The sequence below is a fragment of the Labeo rohita genome, chromosome 10, assembly GCF_022985175.1.
Source record: "Labeo rohita strain BAU-BD-2019 chromosome 10, IGBB_LRoh.1.0, whole genome shotgun sequence".
Taxonomy (NCBI): Eukaryota; Metazoa; Chordata; class Actinopteri; order Cypriniformes; family Cyprinidae; genus Labeo; species Labeo rohita.
In genome coordinates this window covers 8,528,445-8,555,116 of record NC_066878.1, presented here as the reverse complement: position 1 = coordinate 8,555,116, position 26,672 = coordinate 8,528,445, and the positions used below count along the sequence as shown (strand labels likewise).

Genomic DNA, 26,672 nt, shown 5'->3' with positions numbered 1-26,672 from the left:
ATGTCTGTACGCTTATACCAAAATGCAATATGTACTAGTGTCTGTGAATATTAAGCTGCAAAAATACTATTTAAATATGAATCCTGCATGTTCTGCGTGTCTCTGTGTGAACAAATGAGACAGATGCACGTTTCATTTACTACACACAAAATGATGCATGCGTGACGCTTGCAGTGTTTTCAGCCTCTGCTGCCTTAGTATAAACATAAACAATCTCTAAAGCTGCTCAGACAGTCACTTTATACGCATTATACTGTTTCTTGTAACAAAACTATCATCATATGTGACCCTGGACCACAAAACAAGCCATAAGGGTCAGTTTTTCTAAGTAATAAATAAGCTTTCCATTGATGTATGGTTTGTTAGGATTAGACAATATTTGGCTGAGATACAACTATTTGAAAATCTGGAATCTGAGGGTGTCAGAAAAAAAAAAAAAAAAAAAAAAAAAAAAAAGATCCGAATTAAGAAAATCACCTTTAAAGTTGTCCAAATGAAGTTCTTAGCAATGCATACTACTAATCAAAATTAAGTTTTGATACATTTACGATAGGAAATTTACAAAATATCTTCATGGAACATGAACTTTACTTGATATTCTAATGATTTTTGGTAAAAATCTGGTTTTGTGGTTCAGGGTCACATATACCCAAACAGAAACTCAAAGGTCTTCACAGAAATCCGTCAAAATAAAAGTTTAGTTTAACTTGAAGAAACTGACAGAAATATATTACTGAACGTAACAGTAATAATACATTAGCTTTTTAACAAAATCAATTATTTAAGGATGCTTTTGATTATTAAAATTTTATGAAACCATTAAAATGGAAGCAATATAATGGAAAACAGAACTTGGTAAAAATGTGTGGATCTTAAAAATAAATTTTTTGTTAAACTTTTAATAAATTGCTGTTAAAAACGTAATGATTTCAATTAACTGGACATGCTTTTTGATTAATACAATTTTATTTTGAAGGGTAATTCAAATCAAAGGTCAACCTTACCATGAAAAAAATAAAGTTTTTACCAAAGGTTTTCACTTTACTGATAGCACAGATGTCAACATTTGGTGGTTCAAATGCCCACGTGAGGTCTCTCTTAAAGTTTTTAAAGCTTTTAATTTTTAGTGCATGATTTTCCATAGTCTGGTAAGGGATATTTTCAGGCTTATCCATAACAGTACAGATTCCCCATAAATAAAAATTAAAATAAAGTAACTATATTTTCTGTGAAGAGCCATTGTTTCTCTATTTGTTGGGTATTATTGTATCCTACAAAGTAAGTAGTCTCTCAAAAATGGTGCCCTTTCTTTGTCACATCCATATTTCCTATTCTTTTTTAACAGAAATTTGTGCATAGACTGATATTTTTCTGATGTTTAGACCATCAACAAGGGTTTACTAAAATATAAACAGATGGTTCGGTATATTGGTTACACATACATTCTCTAAGCATTTATGCGTCACATCCATAACGCAAAATGTCATATCCATCAGCTGGATTTGTCCTAAAGCAGAGTCCACAAAAATTAAAACGGAAAAAATGGAATCCGGAAAATTAAAGCGGAAAAAACGAAATTTGGAAAAAAATAATTTCATAGGACCCTATCATCCAATCAATGGAAGACAAAGGGAAGTGTTTTCTATTATTTTTGCTTGTTAGCTCATAAATTACATCATTTACCTTCAAGTAACTGCATGAAATTGTGTGTGATGCATGAAATCATGTGCGATACTCACTCAGTAACAGACATAATCCCTTCAGCGCCGAGTGACGCCTCTTCTCTGAGTTTGTCTCCTGGTAGTGACGGCGTGGGAAACTCCGCATCTTTCCTACGTGGCAGGTTGAAGAACCTCCACGGCGCGTGACTCCCGTCGTCATCCAGGTTTACTGCTGCGCTGACGTACGGGGTGGGCTCCAGGGGCTCGGGGTACGCAGGGGGAAAAGGCTGGGTGAGGGGTTCTAAACGGGCATCATCAGGGCCCTTTTGGGGCAGAAGGCATGGCTCTGCGGAAGGAGGGTAAAAATGTTGGCTGTGTGGTGTGGAGGGGTTCTTAATGGCGTCTGAGGCTTCCTCGGTACGTTCGCAGGGGTGAGGACTAAGCGGCGGTGGCTGAGGAGAGCCGACCATCTCCGTTGGGCCGCTGCTGCACACGGTAGCTCCGGCCCCACTGTGAAGTTGTGGAGGTTTCGAACCGGCGCTCACATCAGATGGGCGTAGCCCAGGAAACCGTCCACCCTCTTGACCTCTAAGAGCCAAGCGCTGGCCGGCAGAAGCGTCGGTTTCCATAGAGGAGACATCTTCACAGACCGAGTTGCGATGGTGGAAGGGCGTCTGTGGGCGTTTTTGCTGCTTGTCGCCCTTTTCGGGCTTCTCCCCCGGCTTTGTGCTTGATGGGCGGCTGCTGTGTCTGACCGGCGGTGGGCGGTTGACCAGGTGTGCTGCCTGCTCTCTGCTTCAGCGTTTTATGCCTGATAGGATAAAGATAAAAAATATTTTAATACAACAGATAGATGAGTTATGAACTGATGACATCATTAATAAGAAAGCCCATTACCAAAAACCATATTTTTTATTCATTTCTTTTCACTGTGAGAGTTCATAACATTTCTTTTCAGGTTTAATAGGCCTCCGAGACTCGTAACAGAGAAATGTAACAGTTTCTTAATTAGCTCATTATTTAGAATTTTCTAACTATTATTGGATCCATGAAAAAAAACAGCCTTGAATAAAGATTCTCTGCTTGCCGAGTCCAAGGACAGGTTTAAGAAACCACCCTTTCAACAAGCGCTCCACTCCTATCAGAGTCTGTCTGACCTGATAACGTGTGTCCACACTTTCTCAGAGATATGTAAAGCACAACAGCTGCCAGAGCTTCCCTGTGGGTTTCCTTGTACAGTGTATCTCGTTTATAATGTTGTTCTTGAGAGGCAGTCACCATCTCAAGCTCCACAGTATCTCAACACACAAGCCTGTAGCTACAAACACGCTTTAGGCTTTAAATACACATCTTTCATCCCTCCCTTAAAAAAAATGCAAGGCTTTCATAACAGCCACTCACTTCACAAAGCCAAAAAAAAACTTTGGTTTGCTTCAGATGTATGCTTCGGCACTGTACATGTATGCATGTTAGCATTTAAGAAAGAGCCTGAAGCATATAGTTCGCGTGTAGTGTGAGGAGTTTGGGGGGGTCAAGGCACTTAATTTAGCCTGTGTATGCAAACAAAGAAACCACAAGGTACTTCGAGGTTGGAACTGAGATGGTCTAAGTATGTAGATCTATGTGACAGTTTGGAGTCAGTCAGATATATAGTAGATACACAGAGCAGTATATACTTACAAACTTACAAACTACTCAGTTACGTCCAGATGTCCAGAACTCAGGGGAGTCGAGGGTAAAATTATACCCTTTCTTATACACACTCAAAACAATTTCACATGTACACACACAACACCACACAGAATGCTAAACAAGCAGAAAAACTCTTGGTCGATGCATGGTCATTTTCACTTCACGGGGGGACTCCGAGTAGCATCACACCTCTCATGCTGGGTCTCTTCCAAAAAACATATTTGGCAAATGACAACAGTCCCATGGCGCCTGGCCTTCTCTTGGCCTGAACTGAACAGCTACTCCATGAAGAGAAAGAGAATACGACTAACAGCAAGACCACACAGCACTACGTGACAGTAGGTCTGTGTTAATACTACTTACAATGCTCAATGAGTGTTTGGGCTTATTCTTTTTAGTACTTGCTTCTGGTTTATAAAACCATTATCCACCTTAAGTAGGCACAGAAAGATCTGGACTATGTCAATACTAAAAATTCATCTCCTTTCAAGTCCCTTTACTGCAATATTAGCAAGCATCTATTACACTAACTACACTTTTACTACTGAGTTGGTCAGTGAATCTACAAGCTAGTCTAAAATCTGTAAACAATACTTCATGCAAACATTAACTAAAAGGTGATATTGCCCTCTTTAATTATGAAACGCATACACACTCAGAGCTCTGTAATGATTCTTGGTATCAAAATTATAAACTGTATTTTAACTGTTCTGCTGCAGAGCCACACTGGAACATATTTGACCAAATGTTTTTCTTTAAAAGTTTCCATACACATCTAAATCTGACTACAAGAAAAGTTCATGTAGGAGTGTGTAAAACACTCATGAGTCACAAAACCACACAATAACATGCAAGTGGAAGGACCAAAAGGAGCTGCAAGTCTAGGTACAGCCTGATACATTACATACAGATATGAGACCAAGGACCACAAAACCAGTCATGAGGGTCAATTTTTTGAAAGTGAGATTTATACATCACCCGAAAGCTGAATAAATATGCTTTCCATTGATGTTGATGTATGGTTTGCGAGGACAGGACAATATTTTGTTGAGAAACTATTCGAATATATCTGGAATTTGAGGGTGCAAAAAAAAAAAAAAAAAAAAAAAAAAATTCTAAATATTGAGAAAATTGCCTTTAAAGTTGTCCAAATGAAGTTCTTAGCAATGCAAATTACTAATCAAAAATTACGTTTTCACACATTTACAGCAGGAAATTTACAAAATATCGTCATGGAACATGACCTTTAATTAACATCCTAATGTTTTTTGGAATAAAAGAAAAATCTATATTTCTGACCCATAAAAATATACCCATGCTACTTAAGACTGGTTTTGTTGTCCAGGGTCACATATACATTCAACACATGGAGGCTCTGAATATCTAAGCAAGTTAATTTCTTCCATCTATCAGAATCAGAGTAGGACTTATGACACCTTAACACCATCACTCAGAAACCGGTTTCTCCGGTTTTCACAAAGAGCTTATTTAATACTCCATGACAAATGCATTGCCTGTCATTTTACAGAGTGACAGATGACACTACAAGAGCTGAAAAACGATTAGTGGCAGCAGCAGTGTGGGATGGTTAAACAACGGCAGCCTATGAGAATACAGGACTGAGTGAGTGTGCACGTCTGTACCTCGAACAGTTGCAGCTTGATCTCTGTGTGGAGTCGACAAAGTCCCAGGTGCCCACTTTCATCAACGTCTCCTCCTCGCTGGTCCCATTGGAGGCTGTGGCAGAGAATTTCCGTCTGCAAAGACACAATAAAACAAGATTGGAATCAAACTCTCTGAATCTTCTAAATGACTTCAAAATCACAAAATCTATGGTACTTTGAGATTGTATCTTGCAATTCTGACTTTCCAACTCACAATTCTGACTTTATTATTTATTTATATCTTGCAATTCAAACTCTGTAACTCTCAATTGTGAGTTAATATCTTGCAAATCTGACTTTGTAACTAGCAATTGCAAGTTAATACTTGCAATTCTGACTTTACAACTCACAATAGCGAGTTTATATCTCGCAATTCAAACTCTGTAACTCACAACTGTGAGCTTATATCTTGCAAGTCTGACTTTGTAACTCACAAATCTGACTTTATAACTCACAATTGCAAGCTTATATCTCAATTCTGACTTTACAATTCACAATAGCAAGTTTATATCTCACAATTCAAACTTTGTAACTCACAACTGTGAGTTTATCTTGCACAATTTTGACTTCATTTTTCAGAATTCCAAGTTTATCTCTCACAATTCTGATTTTGTAACTCACAATTGTGAGTTTATATCTTGGAAGTCTGACTTTGTAACTCACAAAATCAAGTTAATACTCGCAATTCTGACTTTACAACTCACAATTCTGACTTTGTAACTCACAATAGCAAGTTTATATATCTTGCAAGTCTGACTTTGTAACCCACAATTCCAAGTTTATATCTCGCAATTGCGAGTTTATATCTGCAAGGCTGACTTTGTAACTCACAACTGCAAGCTTATATCTTAATTCTGACTTTACAATTCACTATAACGAGTTTATATCTCGCAATTCATCTTTGTAACTCACAATTGTGAGTTTATCTCACAATTCTTAACTTCATTTCAGTTTATATCATGCAATTCTGACTATGCAACTCACAAATCTGACTTTGTAACACAATAGTGAGTTTATATCTCGCAATTCTGACTTAATTTCTCAGAATTGAAAGTTTATATCAAAACTCTTTCAATTCTGAGAAAAAAGTCAGAGTTTGCGAGATATAAACTCACTATTGTGTTACAAAGTCAGATTTGTGAGTTACAAAGTCAGAATTGCAAGATATAAACTCACCATTGTGAGTTATAAAGCCAGAGTTGTGAGTTGTAAAGTCAGAATTGCAATCGAGTTTGAATCACGCAATTTTGAGGGAAAAAAGTCAGAATTGCAAGATGTGAATGTGACATACAAAGTCACACTAACAGTTTTTCATTTTTATTCAATGGTGGAAATGGGCTTCCATGTATACATACTTCCAAGCTGTGGTTACACAAATGTTTTTGAATGTTTCACTGTTATTGTCTAGGGAAAACAATTTTATTGAACACACCTTAACCTTTTTGAGTAAACGCAGATGTGTCATTAAAGGTAGTACAGTCAATTATAGGATTATCAGCTTAATTTAAACAGTAAGAAAAATGTAAGAAAATTGATGAAGTTATTTTTTTCATGAATAAACTGTATACATTGTTAAATGTGACAACACGACCTTCAATTAATGAAATTTTAGTTTGGACAGTGTGCAAAACTGTTCCCAAGATTGAATTGATGTCTGATGTTAACTAATGTTAAAAGCATCAAACAATCACACATTTGTGCAAATTCTGACTCGAAACCTTATAGACAGACCTTGCGTAACAACTTCGGCTCAGATATGCATTGTACCAGTTTTAACAGTGCATTGTTGCTCTGAGAAATGGGATTATCTGATCTGAGGATGTCTGAGCACACTTACTTGTTCTGAGCTCGGTTGATGTTGCACTCCTGCCAAACAGTCTCAACCACCTGACTAGCCATCCTGCGTGGAATTTTGCCACCGTGATGACTGGTGCTGTCAACACTGAATCCATCCATCGCCACTGGCAACCGCATCCACTTCTGTGCCGAGTGAGAGTGAACTAGAGAAAGAAAGAAAAGACAAAACGTTTGAGAGTGTAACGGATGCTGCCCGTGAAATGAGATGGGTTTGAGTTGAGGTTGAGGCGTGTTTACCTGTCTGAGCTTCCTCAGGTGAGGTGGGAGGAGTCAGGGTCACTGAAGAGATGGCGGGGTCACGGTTTGAAGCAGGCACTTGATGGCCGTTTGAATAGACAGCGGTGCAGTGCGAGGACCCCGTGGGTGTTACAGTGGGGATGTCTGACTGCGGGACTAACACCAGGCATGCAGGATACACCATGCGCACACCACCTTGAGAAACAGCCACACATTAACACCTTATGAATGCACACTTTGGGGGAAAAAGAACATGTACTACAAATGAAAAACAGTATTTTCAGCAAAAAATGTATTGCTCGTACATTACAACCGTTTTATTTTCCAGCCTTTTAAGTAAAATACATTTTGGTCCAACTCACCAACAAGCACTTCCACTGCTGCCAGTGAGTCGTCCTCCCAGTCGATGTCCTCCATTTTGTCCTCTGTGCTCTCCTTGGAGGTCGGGCTGATGGGATAGAACTGGTTCCATTCTTCAATGAGCTTCTGTGTCGGAGGGTCAGACAGCTTGAAGGACTGACCGGTCAATGTCCCGTTCAGTCCAAATGGACTCAGAATCACTACAGCAAAAATAAGAGAAGCGATTCAGTCATACATACTACATACAGTACAAAACACAAGAGATACTGCATAGCAGTGGCATAAAGGTCAAGAATCTGGGACGCAGGCCTGTCATGATTATCTAATCTAATTGAGATTATCTGATATATTCATAATCATTGTGCTCTTTTAATCCCAATCACAGATTGCCACTCAAATAAGGAATTTCATACAAATATAAATATTTTTCCATTTTAGGAGATGCTTTATTATGATGATGATGATTATTATTACCACTACTACAATAATACAATCAAAACAGCCTAGGCCACACAAAACAAATAAATGAAAAGAGCTATTATACACACACAAAAAAGGAAATATATAAATGAATAAATAAAATAATAAATTACTTACAGAACTTAATTACACAGCTTACAGAGATGCTTTATTATTATTACTATTACTACTACTACTACTATTACTACTACTACTACTGACTAGGATACACACATCAATTGTAAATGAAAAGAGCTATTACACACACAAAAAAGGAAATATATAAATGAATAAATAAAATAATAAATTATTAACAGAAATTAAATTTATAAAGCTAAAATATTTTCATTTTAAATAAACATTTTTATATATTATACAATTAACAGAAATATTATTTGACCTAATCAAGATTATTTGAAATGATCGTAATCATTGTGCTCTATTCATTTCAATCATAGATTGAAAAGATTTTATACAAATACGCTTACAAAGATGCTTTATTATTATTATTATCATCATTATCATTCTTCTTCTTATTATTATTATTATCATCATCATCATCATTATCAATACTACTACTACTACTACTACTACTACTACTACTACTACTACTACTACTACTACTACTACTACTACTACTACTACTACTACTACTACTACTACTACTACTACTACTACTACTACTACTACTACTACTACTACTACTACTACTACTACTACTAAAATAGACTAGGCCACACAAAACAATTGTAAATGAAAAGAGCTATTACACACAAAAAAGGAAATACATAAAATAATAAATTACTAAACAGAAATTATACAATTTATAAATATAAAAAAAAAATTATTTGTAATTTTAAGTAAAAATATTTATATATTATACAGTTAACTAACAGAAATATTATTTGATCTAATCAAGATTATTTGAGAATCGTAATCATTGTGCTCTATTAATATCAATCATAGATTGTCATTCAAGTAAGGGAATTTTATACAAATATTAACATCTGTCCATTTTAGGAGATGATTTATTATTATTATAATTATTACTATTATTACTACTATTATTACTACTACAACAATTAACACAGACTAGGCCACACAACAAGTGTAAACAAAAGGAGTTATTATACACAAAAATAAATAAAATAAATTTTAAATAGAAATTATACAATTTCTAAATACAAAATAAAAACATCTTCATAGTAAGTAATACAAATATTTATGTACAAATATAAATATTTGTCCATTTTAGGAGATGCTTCATTATTATTATTATTATTATTATTATTATTATTATTATTATTATTATTATTATTATTATTATTATTATTATTATTATTATTATTATTATTATTATTATTATTATTATTATTATTATTATTATTACTACTACTACTACTACTACTACTACTACTACTACTACTACTACAACAATAATACAATTAAAATAGACTAGGCCACATACACACATTTTTATACACAAAAATAAATTAATAAATCACTAACAGAAAATATACAATTCATAAATATTAAATAAGATTTCCATTTTAAGTAATATAAAAACATTTATATATTATACAATAATATATAAATAATATATAAACATTTAACATATTAGGTCAGTCTAATTTCTGCAACAGCTCTGTACAAAAGGCTGCATTAAGGTGCATTATCCTTACACTGTGAAAGACATGAGCAAAAAGGCTATTAAATTGGTAAGTGCAATTAGCTGTATGATACTAAATAAAGTCATAATTGTGACAGCACTAGCTGGTACACAAAGTGACTCACCAAGACTATGTAACATGCATCGTTAAATAACCATTTTGCCCTTGAGTAATTCACCTATCCTAGGATCCTAATTAGTTTTTGTTCACACATTCAAGTGCTTGTGTTAACATGATAGTGTCAAAAGAACTACAAAATGTGATCAAACGGCATTAATCTGGAGCTGTCCTTGGAAAGTTGCCCCAAACTGGTTCTTACAATGTAGAAAGCCCAGCATATGTAGCAGAAACACATGAAGACTAAGGAGCGTGTAATCAAAACAGGGCCAAAGCAAATGAGTCTATGAAGCGGGGAACACTGTACAAACACTCCCGCCTGGCTCTCTCTCAACCGCTCCCTCCACTTCTGTTCCTCATTAACTGTGGTCTTAAATGACTCCTCCACTACAGCCAGGTCTCTTTCCTTCCTCCTTTCTCTCAGACACTTTCCGAAAGCCTTTCATATCAACACAGCCTCCAGTTACTGCCAAGCAGTGCTCATTCAGAGCCCATAAACCAACTTAAATAAACAGGTCACTCAGAGGGAGAGACAGAAACGGGGTAAAAGAAAAAGACAAGGTGAAGCACAAATGTGGAAGCAACGGCACCGGTTTTCACATTATTGGTATCTTACCAAAACACTTCAGTTTCTCAAGAGCGGCTCTGCTTTCGCGCCTAAAAAAATAACCGAGGTAGGTAGTAACACATTTTCCCAAGGAAAACTCATTCTGTACTTGTGTGTTTCTTTAACTGCCTTGATATATTGATCCACATATTAGGGGTTAGAAGGAGGAAGGAGCTTCCAGGGAGAAAAAAGGGGGGAGTGGATGAATCCATCCTGTGTCCTTCCATTAGCCGGCTCATTCCATGGCCTTCATCACACAAATCCATAAAAGCCACAATGACAGAGGACACCTCCGTCCATCCGGAAGAGGTATGGGAAGAGGGAATGGGGGCAGGGGAATGCTATACAAATGGAAAGGAGGGACGATTCATCTTTAATGGGTTACGGCGGCTTAAATCTAAATGCTCAAACGGAGATCGTTATCCTGCATTATTTCGAAAAAACAAGCTTGTTTTGTAGACCAACTCTACAGGCAAAAATGGCTCTTTTAATATCTGATCGAGCCAAGGTGAGGGGATCAGAATTCATTTAGCCTCTGAATGGCCAGCTCGTCAAAATGCATTAAAGTCTCCACTGAGATGTGCAAAATATTTACAGAAAGAAAGCCCAGCGTTGAGCTCTCTAGGTAGGTGGTGAGGCAGAAGATCAGAATTTGCATGGCAGGGGAGCTCGAAGCATCGAATCCACTAAACGTCGGCCATCATTAGAGAGGGTTCTGCTGCTCTGGTCCGCGTTTGATTGGGGGCATCACACAGATATAAAGCAATTTTCAGACAAACAGGCAAACAAATGTATTCCAATATCACACTGTTCACCTCACATTTATTCTGTCAAGCAATCTGTGCACTACCAGTCTCTCTCTCCCTCCCTCTTCTGCTCGGTTAAGTGAGCTATGAGTTCATTACACCCCTCTCACTGCTCTTTATGAGGTCATAGTCGCAACACTCGCACGCTCACTAATCCGAGACTGTCAGAAACGGTGAGCAGCAGACCAAAGGAGATCGAGGGAGAGCGGGCGAGCGAGAGAAAGGTCAGCTGGTTCCAATTGACACATCACACATTCCTGATTCACTGCAAAGGTTATTCGCCTATCAGAAGGATGAATTGTGTTTTAAAACGTTCATTCGCAGGAACTGCAAACAATCTCAATTATGCAAAACAATCGCAGATGTGATCGAGTGCACGGCTGTAGCTGTGGATTGGTCAATTCCAGCTAAGCTGAATTGAATGATACTGGATGAATTTCATTTAAAGGTGAGCATCACAAAATTAAACCTATAAGGAATGTTTCCACTGATAGACCCTGGGTACATAAGAGCAACTGAGGGCTTTGTAATCCCAGGTAAGGTCTTTAAGTCAGCATGAAATGTAAATTGCAATCGAATTTTTGTCCCTATAGTGACGTAAATCCAAGGGAAATGGCTTTCCAAACAAGAAAAAAAAAGGCTGGGACTTGATTTTGTCCATCGGGAATTAATTGGATCGTTGTCGTTTGCTAATTGCTGCCATCTCGTGTGAGTGACAGATTGCTGGAGGGAAGGCTTTATCGCCCAACGCTCACACCAGTCAACAAGTCATCAGAGAAGAGAGGTTGTTGTTAATGTTTCTGATTGAAGATTTTGAGATGTGAATAAGAATTGTCCGTTTTGATTTTATGCTGACGTTAAACAAGCCTAAAATCTCCTAAAGTGCAAAGATTTCCCTTACAGGGACATAGGATCATAAATGGCAATATGCCTTTCTTAAGACCTTTGTTCATCTTTAGAACACAGTTTAAGATTTTTCTGATGAAATCTGAGAGCTCTCCGACCCTGCAAAGACAGCAACACATTTGGCATGTTCAAGGCCTAGAACGGTAGTAAGGACTAGGGGTAGGAATCTTTAGTCACTTCACGATCCGATTCCAAAACGATTCTTGATCTACATATTTTTCCTAATTAATTCTTCTACAGTGCAAATGCATCTTTACAACTTTACATTTTAACCAAAATTGAAGTTTCTATGCATTTTGTTTGTAGTTAGAATCACTGTATGACAGTACTGGCATCTTAAAATTGGGGGTACGAATCTTTACTAGTGTCACGATTAATTTAGAGTACAATTATATCCTCAATTTTCACTATTACTGCACATAGTTACATTTTCATTTAAATTTTATATCAAATTTATTTTGCGCAAAATTTGTTTCTTTGTTTTAAATCAAATTACATAAACATGCTATTTTTTAAAATAATAACTTATTTAAAATAAGCATTCTTTAACTATCCAAAAGTTTACAGACAATCAGTTATGGGTTGTTGTTTTTTTTATTTCTCAGCATTATTGGTGTTTGATTATTACTGATGAGATCATAGACAGTGGCAGCTTTAACAGGCTGCATTCACAGATCTATTTTGACATATCAGATGTTTTGCCCTGCTCTGAAAACATAACTGCCTGTGTTTACATCAATTTTTTGTATAAAAGTATTCAGAGATGCAAGCGCATTTAACCGCAGCCGCAAGCTTTAGGACAACAAACACAAAGTGCACGACAAAGTCTGTCAGTACGAGAGTTTCGTGAATCTAATCCAAACTGCATTCCAAATTGCATAATGAAAACATATTTACAGTAAAACACTGAAAAAAAAATTCAAATGGAAGCACACATTGTCCAGCAATACGCACGAGTCTCACAGCACATATCCTTTGCAACGAAGTCGTCGCAATTGTCTCTAGCGCTCACACGTGCCATATGCGGGAAAAAAAAACAAAGCTCGGAATCAATTCAGAATCATCGCAAGAACTGCAATAAATTGGAGAATCGATTTTTTTCTCCCACCTCTAGCAAGGACATTTTTAATACAGTCTATACAACATCAGTGATACAAAGGTAATGTTATGAAGCTACGAGAATACTTTTTGTGCACAAAGAAAGCAAAAGTAACTTTATTGAACAATTTCTTCTCTTCCATTTTTGCATTCACGAGAGTATGCATAGATGTGCATTCCTCTGATTGTAATCAAGGCGCAGCGCATCCGGGTTCTATGTCCTGCGTCAGCAGCATCACATGCATGCGTTGCGTTGCTCTCGTGAATGCACACTGAAGACTGACAGGGAAGAGAAGAAATTGCTCAAAGTCATTATTTTTGTCTTCTTTGAGGACAAAGACAAAAGTGATTATCGATTAAATATTTTTACATCTCAATGCCCCAGTTAAAACATTTTTAGGATTTAAGGATGTGCAGATATCTGAGCGCTGCTCATGTTACCGGTAATGAAGAACGCTTTCCTTTTCCTCAAGCACCTAAAACAGGAAAAGGTCTCTAACACTATTTCTGTATTTTATTTAATAATTTTTTTCAAAATACAGAAGGGCAGACAGGATGCCATTGGGCTTTACTAATTATAAACCTCATCTTTTTGATAAAAAACTAAATACTGGAAAGAGAAAGAGAGAGAGGAGAAACAAAATAAAAAAAAATATTTAAAAGTGTATCAAGAAAAGTGTTCTGTCACCTTGGAATGGGCTGGAGGCCTGCTGGGCCAGCGTCAGGTGCTCCTCGCTCAGATGGTACACGGGCTGGTGCTGGTTGATCTCCACACTGGTGCACACATTGCTGTCTCCATGCAGGAAAAACGTGAAAGAGCAAGACAGGTGTTCTCTGAGAAAGAAAGAGAGACAGGTGTTTAAGCGAAGCAGCAGCACATGTGCCTCAAAAGAAAAAAAAAAAATAAATAAAACATGGATTAATCATAAAGATCCAACAACTACAGATCATCTGCCTGGATTTCTAACGTACTTTGTGAGTCATATAATCAGCACCAGTGAACTCTTGTGAATCATTTCACCGCCATCTGATGTGATCATTAAATGCCTAAGAGAGAATCTGATTCATTTGTAACTCTAAAAACAGTATTGTCAATATCTCAAACGCGTGAGAAACATCACACGTCACTGAGAAGCAAGTGTCTGCTCTTTGACCTCAAGGATTACACTGTGTTTGACCCTTCTCCTCATGAATATGCATGAGGACCTTTAATATATGTAAAAGGACAATAACACTTCTTCTACATTAGTCACACCCTGAGCTCTGTAAAGCCTGAGCTCTGTGAAAATCAGTCCAAACTACGCCAGCTTCTTAATATGTGCTTAAAATCCTTCGTTCCACGGTGCATTAGAGTTGCTCTGCTGATCTAGAATCATCGCAGGCATTAAAGCATCTTAAAGCAAAACTAGTCCACTGGCAAAATTACTAAACCAGAAAAACCTCTTGTATTTCCATGAAATGTCATTGCATTAAGCTTTAAAAGGAAACGTTTGTAAAATAAAGGCAAGCTCCCCATGAATTAATTATGCTTACTATGACAATTTCCGCATTTAATATTGCTCATACTTAAGGTTAGACATCCGAACAAGCCCCTAAACCTAAGTATTAAACTTCAGATGACACAAAGTTTATGCCACGGGCATATACGACATCTCAAATAATGCGGTTTGTTGAGAAGAGGCATGCTATTAGTTTTCTAAGCAATCAGATCAGACAACAACTTGCACTGAAGGAGGAATGCAAACTATATCTAGGGATAAGAATCACAAAGACTTGTTTTTTTGACCCTAGCAACCACTCATAACACCTTTGCAACTACCACAACACTTATTCTGACTATATTAGAAAGCGTTTTTGGATGCATCACCAGCCGTTGTACAGTACAGTGTTAGCTGCTCTAACTGCTTTATAACGACGGCCATAAACCCAAAGAGAGTCTCTCCAAAAACAAAGTATAGGCAGCATGCCATCAGTATGGACACTTGCCAAACATCTGCATTTAGAGAGCGAGAGAACCATGGAAGAGGTTCAGCCACTAACCCACAGAGACAGACACTGATTTGCAACTACGTCACATCTGAACAAAGTAAACACGCCACACTGACCCCATGCATTACTACAGCTCTCAGACTTTTCTAGGAAGAATGTTTTACAGCAGGCTGCCCTCTGTAGAGACATTATCGCAACTGCGATCTGACGCCATTGCTCTGCTATTTCAGTCACACACGTTTTAAAACTTTCTCAACAACAACGTGCACAAAAGGAGGCTCTCTGAGTGAGCTCAGTACTGCTGCACCATCACATTTGATCACATGGTCTACACACACAGTGTGCTCAATAACAGCATGCTCCTGAAGTTCTCTATTCAGCAGCAGACAGAGGAATCAGTGTGTGCATCATTAACCAACCCCAAAACAAAAACATGACCTGTAACCGCTGTTCCTCCCTGACTTCACACCAGACCAGGGTCCAAAAGTAACTCAGACTAAATTAAACTGAAAAGAGAAAATAAAGGGAGCAACACTAAATCGCAAGTTAAAAAGATAGTTAACCCAAAAACGGAATAACTGTCATTATTTACATCCGCATGTCGTTCCAAACCTGTGTGAGTCTCATTCTTATGTAGAACATAAAAAATGTTCCATGGTCGCCATTGACTTCCATAGTATTTATTTTCCTACTATAGAAATCAGTGGGGACCAGCAAATCTTTGGACATTCGAAATATCTCCTATAGTGTTTAAAATAAGAAATAAACTTATACAGGTTTGGAACAACATGAGGGTGAGCAAATGACAAAATTTTCATTTTTGGGTAAACTATTCCTTTAAGACACCTTATCCCTGTGCATTTCATCATGAGAAGGTTATCAACAGCCAAATAAAAATACTTAAACATACAGTACTATTCAAAAGTTTAGGGACATTATTTTTTTTTTTTCATTTATTTATTTCAGCAGAGAGGTAATCAATTGGTAGGACACAAAGTTTTTAAACAGTAAGATTTTTTTTTTTTTTTTTTTTAAGAAGTCTCTTCTGCTCTCCAAGCCTGCATTTATTTGATCCAAAGTACAGCAAAACAGGAAATTTTTTTTAAACATTTTTACTGTTTAAAATAACTGAAACTTAAGCTGAATTTTCAGAATCATTACTTCAGTCACATGATCCTTTAGAAATTAATCTAAAATTATGATTTTTGGAAAAAAAAAAAAAAAAAAAAAAAAAAAACTTTCTATTGATGAATAGAAAGTTCAGAAGAACAGCATTTATCTAAAATAGAAATCTTTTGTAACATGATAAACGTCTTCATCATCACTTCCACATCAATTTAAAGCATCCTTGCTAAATAAAAGTAAGAATTTTTCATTTCATTTTCATTTTTGAAGGATCATGTGACACTGAAGACTAGAGTAATGATGCTGAAAATTTAGCTTTGATCACAGGAATAAAATACATTTGAAAATATATTCAAATAGAAAACAGTTATTTTAAATAGAAAAAATATTTCAAAACTTCACTGTTTTTGCTGTACTTTGAATCAAATAAATGCAGGCTTGGTGGGCAGAAGAGACATCTTTGAAAAACATTACAAATCCTACTGTTCCAAAACTTCTGACTGATAGTGTATATTGTAACAAAAATAAAATCATTTCAAATAAATCCTGTTCTTTTGAACTTCTGATACCTTAAATCACCATGGTTTCCACAAAACATTAAGATTTTTGACACTGATAATAAGAAATGTTTTCTGAGCAGCAAATCAGCATATTAAAATGATTTCTAAAAGATAATGTGACACTGAAGACTGGAGTAACGATGCTGTAAAAATTCAGCTTTGCCATCACAGGAATAAATAATAAAAATATTTCAATGCAAATAAAAAAATTGCAATAATATTTCACAATATTATGTTTACTGCATTTTTGATCAAATACATGCAGTCCTGAGCATGAGACACTTTCCAAAAACATTATTTTTTAAATAGTACCAATCCCAAACTGAACAGCAGTGTATTTTAACAAATGCAAATGCAAAACAGTTTTATAGTCTCCGCACTAGTCAACACAGGCCAAAAATAGAGTTAAGGGCACCACTACTCCTGATGACACCAGCTAATCACAATGACTGCGCATTTCCAGCAAAAAAGGAAGAAAAGAAAGGTTAAGGGGTCACAAACAGGTAACATGACCCTATTTGTGAGCTTTAGAATGGAGAAAAAAAGAACCAGACTAATGAAAAAGAGCATTAACAAAATTAAGACCAGCTTGTGGTGAGAAAAACAGCATGAGAAAGTACGAGAAAAAGAAAGAAAACATTCCACAGCTGTAGTATTGGGCTGTTACTGACTTCCTGAAAGCAGTGGCTCTGGTCAGGGCGTAGCAAACTCCTACTACAAAACCCACAAACACACATCACATCTCAACTCAACGACTTTAGACACGCAGCACACCCAGGCACACAAACAGGTGGTGTCTGCGGCCCCTAGGCCGAGCGCTTTGAAAAGCACCCAACTTACTTTACATCTAATTGTCTTGCATTTAACTGTGTTGTCATGTTGAGCGCTCAAAGAGATGCTAAACGAATACCGCTTCAGTTGTAAGAGTGTGTTACAGTGCTGTTTTAACTAAAGCTAAACCTATTAAAAACAGCTTTTAACTAAAATAAATAATAGATATTAGATGAAAAACAACTGAAATAAGTACTAAAATGACCAAAATGAAAATTGACCTAAAATTTAAATGGAAACGGAACATATAAATATAAAAGCTACTTCAAACTGTTAACAAATGCTGTAATAGCATATAAATAACACTATAAATCACTGATTAGTGTGAAATGAGAAATGATGTGGTCATTTATTCCTCACGTCATTGTTAGTTTTGAGCCAACTATCCCTCTAACAATCCACATGACAAACTGTCTGTCTTCCATCACCTGACCAATAGCAGTAGCAAGATCAGGTGATCAACTGTAGCACATGCCGTTACACACCCTCCCTCCAAACCAAACCCCTGGAAGACGTCAGCCAGAGTACTAAAGTGCATTACTAACAGCAGCGTGTTTACCACAAATAGAGAACTGAGACTCTCTGAAATACCTTCAGATTAAAGCAGTCGACCACAGAGCAACGGCAGTTAACACACACAAACACACACGGTCTGCTGCATCCATCAAAGATGCTCCAAACAAAGCCTTTATACACACAGAGGAGAACATCCTCTCACTCATTCATAAAGCGTGGCCTTTAAACGAAGCGCTTAGAGTCAATAAGAGAACTTAAAAAGCCTCTAGACTCGATGACTAGAGCTCGTATTCGCTTTAACTGTTTGCCTCGTCATAACAGCTGAACAAACCCGGCGAGACTTTTCTCAAACAAAACGTTTGTTAGTCAACAGTCACTTATGCTAATTAAATGTTTATTGATCTTATGTAACAGGCTTTCACTAAATACAAAGCCGACGTTCGAACTAAAAGAGGACCTGATTGGCTGCACGCCTCGGAGACTCTCAATCTTCACAAAGATTATCACAACAGCCGCACACGGATGGGTTTTAAAGCACACTTCAATGCAAAATTCGCTTTTAAAACTAATAAACAGAACACAATCAACAACGATGCTCCCTAGATACAGTATTTGGCTTTTCAAGCCAGAAAAATCAAGAACTTTTTTTCCTTTTATCCACATCTAGATTTTTTGCATCCGAGCTGATGTAGATTTACTCCATAACGCTCCTTGAGCCAACACACCCTGACTTCCTCAATGCACCGCCCATAAATTTTCACCCTCAAAATGAAACTTTACAGGAAAAAGGACTATTTTAATCAACATGCTTTTTCAAAATAGGGGGAGGTGCCAGACCAGAGACCCTGGAACATATCCACGGATTGTAAATCTCTTCACAACGGACACTGCACACACACACTCCCTTGGAACAAAGATAGGAGCTTCTGATGAAGTCAAGGCCAGAGTGTAGCGAGCATCTGAAGAGAGGAAGACGGGATGATTGAGAATGAAAAGGCGAGAGAAATAGATAAAAATGGAGAACAAGAGTTGACATTTCAGCACTGACCCGATATCTGTGACCAGTATGTAGTGTCAGCGAGTGAGTGTGTGTGAGTGGAGAACAGGAATGGGAAGTGAGAGAGTAGGAGTTCAGGAATGTCAGGAATCTCACATCAGTCTTGTGGAACTGAGCTCAGAAAGCTGCAGAGGGGAGCTGTAGTCTGAGCAAGGCTCTAGATTTAAAAATGCAATATTGCCTTATATTTAGATTTTAGAAAAACGGTTTGTTTTCCATCCAAATGGCAATGACATAGAAAAGGTCCGCATTTTGAGGGGAAAATCTGCAGAATTATGTTAAATGTAATTAAACATGGTCAAATTTGCGAAACAGAGCACCAAACTCAGATGAACCTAAAAGCACCAAGACATCTTTAAAGCTATGCCATTTTGAATATTGCCTTTAATGCAGTGTGTAATATAATAGGTATTTGTGAATGCAAACGATCTGCAAAGTTGTAAAGCCGAAAGTGCACGATAAATAAAGTTGCTGTCTCCCAAACAAAAGCTCAGACTCTGAACGGCCAGAATGAGTCGTTAGAAATTCGAATCCCGCTAGCCGTCACAGTGTGACACATTTGCATAATTCCCACTTATGTTCTACATCGGCCGGCCGTGACCAACTTGACCCACCCACAAACACGTCACTTTACTAACGACTGCTTCTCTAATCTTAGAGTTCAATGCAGGATTCACAAAACTCTTGCTCTTGAAGGATGGCTCAGTACCCTGTTTATTTGGACCAGCTGGCTCCACTGAATCTCAATTTTCTATTGAGCGTTTAAAATACAGAATTATGACAATGGGCGTATCGTTTCCGGCACGCGCTGCATGCAGCAGACCAATCACAACAGCCCGGGCCATCTGACCAATCACAGTAGTGTATGGCTCACAGAGAGAAGGGGTTTAGAAAGACTGAATCTTTGGAAGAATAGCTGGAAGATGAGATATTAAATGCATATTTTGAGAAAACAAAAGCGCTGTTTGCCCTTACATGCATGTAAACCTATTGTAGGAGACTCCCAAAACATAAAATAATATGTGACCCTGAACCACAAAACCAGTCTTAAGTCGCTGGGGTATATTTGTAGCAATAACCAAAAATACATTGTATTTTATTGATTTTTCTTTTATAGCAAAAATCATTAGGAAATTAAGTAAAGATATTTTGTAAATTTCCTACTATAAATATATGAAAACTTAATTTTTGATATAATATATATTGTAAAGAACTTTATTTGGACAACTTTAAAGGCAATTTTCTCAAAATTTTTATTTTTTTGCACCCTCAGATTCCAGATATTCAAATAGTTTTATTTTGACCAAATATTGTCCTATACTAACAAACCATACATCAATGGAAAGCTTATTTATTCAGCTTTCAGATGATGTATAAATCTCAGTTTTGAAAAACTGACCCTTATGACTGGTTTTGTGATCCAAGGTCACATATAATTAGTGTTGTTAAATGATTAATCAAACCTTAAATATAAGTATTTGTTTACATATGTGTTTACTGTGTATACTTATTATGTATATTTAAATACACAAAGTATATATATATATATATATATATATATAAATATATATATATATAAAAAATATATACATGCATTTACATGTTTATATATGTATGCATATGTACATGTGTGTATATACATGCATTTACATATTTATATATGTATGCATATGTACACGTGTGTGTACACATACATATACATATATACATATAATATATACATATATATACATATACATATATATACACACACACACACACACACACACACACATATATATATACACACACACATACATACATATATATACATATACATATATATACACACACACATATATACACACATATGCACCAGATAACACATTATATTTTTAATTAAGCTGCTGTCTTCATTATTTAACGCATGTTTGAATAAAACTGTCATGACAACATTTCAGCTATCGTTTCAATGTTTACATTTAAACAAACTGTACTTGAAAGATAATTGTTATTAAAAAGTTCACATAAGAACTGACGTTATATTCAATTAAATTTTAGTGTTATTACATACAGTTGGTTAACTACTTTATGTAAAATGTTTTACATATGTATTATATAAAAATATTATTACATAATGTGTATTTTCTGTTTCAGTTATAGCTTTCATCCAAGTGCATCCTGAATTTTCATTTCAGTGCATGAATGAGCATGCATTTATTGGGAGACCAGATGAATTGAACTTTGCAAACTATAGGTGTCACATGACAGCAAAGATTCTGTGTGGGCCTGGTTGTGACCAAGACAAAGAAACCTGGTGTGCACAAATTCATCCTTTTAGCTGTATAGCTACAGCAAGTTCATTCATAATAGATAAACACACCAGATCGCATGCCTCTTCATTCTCTGCAGAATCCCGCCGCTGCATCTGTGTGCAAACCCCTATAAAAGCATCCTAGCTTGTAGTTTGTCATAGGCGTGCATGTCAAGAGAGACTTTCAGCATGCAAATGATTTTGTACCTACACAAGCGCATGATTTTATTACGTGAGCTTTCTGTGGGTGTGTACAGATGTGCAGAAATGTGTGCGGCTTCACGCAGGTACCCTGATAGATATATTCAGCGCTGCAGCCGCAGTCTGTCTCCTCCGCCACCCTTCTAAACAAACAGAAAATCACAGATGCATCTTAAATACCCTTTACAGTATGACTGCGACATTACGCCACAATTGTTGAGTAATGTGCAGTGACGTGCAGGGAATGCATCATGTTCTGCACTGGCTCACGCATCACCCAGCTCCCCTGTGAACACTGCCCATAAAAGAACACACTGGATCTGTGGATTAGCCATGGTAACAGATCTGCTGCTCACACCCACCATGAGAGAGAGAGCGAGAGAGAAGGAGAGTGCGCACGATCACAGCTCTGACCTGTATGAAGGATGATGTAAGCAGCTAAAACACATTGGGGTTTGGTTACAGAGCAGCGCCGTGTGACAGTACAGCCAGCCAATGAGAGAACCGCCTAGTGACTGAGCATAGTTACAACAAACATATGCATAAACTACACAGATCTATATGTGGCTGGAGTATGCAAACCATTTCAAAATAAAAATCCAATACAACAAAACAAGCTCTCTGGTGTTCCTTGGAGCCTGGCTTCATAGCTCTCTTCCCCATAGATCCTCTAATTATAGCGAAACCACAAGACACTGTGTGCTCATACGCAAGACAACACAGCGCAGAAAAGAACAGGAAGGGTTTTGGTCTATTCACGAGCTGGAATTCTTAAAAAACCTGCGGGGAGAGAGAAAGAGAGAGGGAGAGGAAGCCAGCGGCGCTGCAGAGGCTGTCTGTGTTTTCCGTGCGGAAGGATCTAGAGGGCGGGCGTCAGGACAAGCAAAGGTGGGGACAACACAGGCCTGAAGTCTAACAGGTTTACTAAGGTAATCCTTCGAAAGACAACACAAGCGTGTATGTCTGCACTGAGAGTACGGCTCCACTCCTTAAACACACCTAACCTAATCTAAACGGTCCAGAGAGGCTAAAGACAACGTAAACACAACAACCATAAAACATTTACACTACTGTAAGTTTGGGGTTGGTAAGATTTTCTAAAGTTATAGAAAGAAGCCTCTTTTGCTCATTAAGCCTGCATTTATTTGCTCAGTAAAACCAATTACACTTTGAAATATAGCTGCAAGTCGCGATTTCAATCGCTTAGGGCATTAAAGCATATAAGAAAAAAGACATTACATATTATTTAGCAAGGCTATACTCACTTAAATCAATGAGGCAAAGTTGTCCGGAATGAGGAGTTCTATTGTATGATAGGAATATCGTGTATGTGCGATTGTACTGTGTGACGTACAGTCGTTTACGCCCTTGAAAAATGCAAAATGCAGTGTCTGATTTATTTCAAATTTCTCTCAGGCCTTTGGGGCCATGAGTCAAACAGGCCCACCAAGATTGGCCTCCGTTAACCTTGTCTAACAAGTGCTCAAAATTCATCTGCCAATTGTGGCCATGTTTCTTGAGATACACAAATGTCCTTGTAAACACTTGTGGCACTTTGGACCAAGACTGTGCGCACCAATTTTCATGTTGATAGGACAAATCTTTATGCACTAGTTTGATTCCAATCAGGCGAAAAACCTAGGACTAGTTTGCAAAAGTAGGTTTTTCAAAAAATCCAAAACCCCAAAAAATTTTGGCAAGGATTCCAACGACATAAGACACTTGAGCATGCGACTGACGGTTTAGGAGTTATGAGCAATTTCGTACTTTCGATTGCTGTAGCGCCCCCGTCAGGCCAATTGGGGCAAGCTTTGGTCACGGTGTCGGTGGTGTGAGTACTACCATCCCTCCAAGTTTTAAGTCTCCAAGACTTATGGTCTGCACCATCAGTTTTACGTGGAGATCGCCAATCCATGACTATTCTAAATATAATCTCGCAACATTATAATATTTGGTTCAAGTTGTGACCAATCAGTTAAGATGCCCCTGCCAGTTTATGAATGGAGTCCTGTGAGGAATCAGAGGTGTTTTGAGTTTCTATGGCACGCAGGAACCCACTGCCATATTTGTGACAGGTGATATCCTCTTAGGGCACATGTGTGTACTGCTACGGTGGCTCTTCTGGGACAAAATTAAACACCTCCTTGGTGGGAAAAAAAAAAACAAAAACAACACACACATGCTTAGGACTTGAACACACAAGCCATCACTGAGGGATTTGGCACTAAAAGAAACGCAAGCAGGCTTTGGGAATCAGTGTAGCAGGCAGAAATGCTAATCACCATACAGCCCATTACTACACCGTGTTCTCCACTCCTCTGCCTCTGAGTCTGTTATTTAAAAGGCTCACTGAGCACCGATTGAGAATCAGATCCCTTCAGTTCATATTATCTTGTCATAGGGATGTAGGGAGTGAAAACTCATACAAAACGACCACTTACACACATTAAGATGTTTGACCACACAGTCTGACTCTTAATGAGAAAATGTGGATTCAGATTTTTTTCGATACGAGATATGAGTTATGAATTGAAGCTGAACACACCAGTAGTTGGACATCACATGAACTCTTGACATAAGAGTTGAAAGTATGGAATGCAGTAAATATGCAAGCATGCAATTAATAATTAAAGGAAAAGTCCACTTCCAAAACAAAGATTCACATATATTGCAAACCGTCATCCAAGATGTTCATGTCCTTCTTTCTTCAGTTGTAAAGAAATTATGTTTTAAGGAAAACATTACAGCATTTCTCTCCATATAACAGACTGATATGGTGCCCCAATTCTGAACTTCCAAAATGCAGTTTAAATGCGGCTTCAGACGATCCCAAATGCAGTTGTAAATGATCCCAGCTGAGGAAGAAGGGTCTTATCATCTAGCAAAACGATCAGTAATTTTTATAAAAAATAATACAATTTATATACTTTTTATTAAGCTGCATTTAAACAGCATTTTGGAAGTTCAAAATGCGGGCACCATATCAGTCCATTATATGGAGAAAAACGCTGAAATGTTTTCCTCAAAAACAATTTCTTTACGACTGAAGAAAGAAAAACATGAACATCTCGGATGACATAGGGGTGAGTACATTATCTGTAAATTTTTGCTCTGGAAGTGGACTTCTCCTTTAATGAGTCTGCACATTGTGTTTAACACATGTCGAGCCATGGCAGTCATGTGGTTTCAAACGCTAGTAGTGAAAAAAAAGAAAAAAAAAACTAAACTAGAAAACCATAGAAACCGACTCTCTATGACTGCTGGATCTTCAACATGCACAACACTAAAGGAAACTACTAATAGAAGGAGGGAGGGTGGGAAGGAAAGTGCCTATGTGTGAGTGAAAGAGGCTGAGCTGAAGGAGGAAACACTGTTGTTCCTTTTTTGTGTCACTTCGCAGTGATTTGCAGACAGACAGAGCTATAAAACACAGACTCACAGTCAGAGCCTTGTTAACAGACCTCAAAGGAATGTGTGTTTTAACCATGTTTAACAAACAGCCTCTGATCCTTAAAAAAAAAAAAATCAAGGGCTTTAGGATTAAAAATATTAATTTTAGTATTAAACAAGACTTTAAATACATATCTTTCTTTTGCATTTGAAAACATTCAACCTTTCCTGTGAGTTGTTGCATGACAAAAGAAAAAAAAAAAAATAAATAAAATTATTCTGAACCTACTTGAAAGCTGTCTGGCTGTGCTAATAGAGTGTATAAATGACCTTGAGCAAGATAAGAGAACAGCGCAAATAAACGAAGCTGTGAGGAGAGAACTGTGGCAGAGGGCAGAGAAAAGCCAAGCTGCTCTTTTTTTTTTTTTTTTTTTTTTTTTCCACCTCTACACACGTCGTCTCAGTTTCTTATCAAAGAGCACAGATGCTGACAGTGAGAAATCCAGTGCTGGAGACAGAGCACTTGCAGGGCTGCAAGAAGCTCATGTACACAAACACACACAAGCATATTGCAGCCTAAAAATGGCATTAAAAAAATTATTATTATTGCACTGTAACACAAGTAGCCAATCTCTGGATATGCACCCAGGTCTGTTTTCAAATCCCCACTGAGATAGTGTGTAAATATCATATGACACCAATGATATTCACATTACGGTGTCAGACTGTAAAGGAAGTGTGGTTGATCTAAGGCCACCTGGTCTAGATCTTACTTTGTATAGAAACCCGAGCTTCATAAACTAAGGCAAGTTCCTTAGTGGACCAAGTGGAGGATCTCCATTAAAGATCTAATCTAATTAATTCTTATCCTTAGAAATAACAATCAATTAAGGACAATGTGAGTAAATGAAAGAACATCTGAACAGAAATAGCATTCTTACCTCTTGTTAATGGGCTTCTCGTCCTTTTCGTAGGGTTTGACGAACCATTTTCCAATGCGTACGAAACTGCGGTTCATCAGACAGCGCTCCAGCAGGTTGTGAATGGCCTTGAAGAGAAGAGTTCGACATTCGTAGGACAGACCGCTCTCCCACACGCCGTCATCCTCGCCTGTGGAGAGGACAAACACACAGAGACTCGGTCACCAACCTGCTGCTGTCTATAAACATCTGATGCACCATTCGTACAGGAAAGCAATTTGCAGACATGAGTAACAGAACACACACACACACACACACACACACACAGAAAAAAGAATTACAAAAAAAAAAATATATATTAATTGTACCTCACCAGCAGGGTCAGAAATTTACTTTTCCATTAAAAAGCAATACTTGCCGCCTGAAATTGAAACAGGAGCTCATAGGGCTGCAACATTATGACAAAAAGCATTATTGCAGATTACTGCTCTTTATATGCTAATAAAAGTTATTAGTATCAATATAGAAAACACAATATAAAAGTGTTTTTGTTTTGTGTCTGTGTTTGGGGCATGTCACATTCCAGCTTCACAGACAAACTAACATTCATGACGTTAGTCCAGTCTAGCGCAAGTTAAGCAAAAACTCCCGTTATA

The 26,672-nt window shown here is 37.3% G+C and overlaps 1 protein-coding gene across 1 annotated transcript in view; it reads right to left on the bottom strand.

Moving 5' to 3' along the window:
• med13a (mediator complex subunit 13a) overlaps positions 1-26,672 on the bottom strand; it is a 69,623-nt gene that overhangs the window by 24,880 nt on the left and 18,071 nt on the right. Inside the window, 8 exon segments of the mRNA XM_051120673.1 lie at positions 1,740-2,380; positions 2,382-2,472; positions 4,997-5,110; positions 6,855-7,017; positions 7,112-7,306; positions 7,474-7,671; positions 13,823-13,968; positions 26,038-26,206. Of these exon segments, the coding sequence (XP_050976630.1) occupies positions 1,740-2,380; positions 2,382-2,472; positions 4,997-5,110; positions 6,855-7,017; positions 7,112-7,306; positions 7,474-7,671; positions 13,823-13,968; positions 26,038-26,206 (1,717 nt within the window).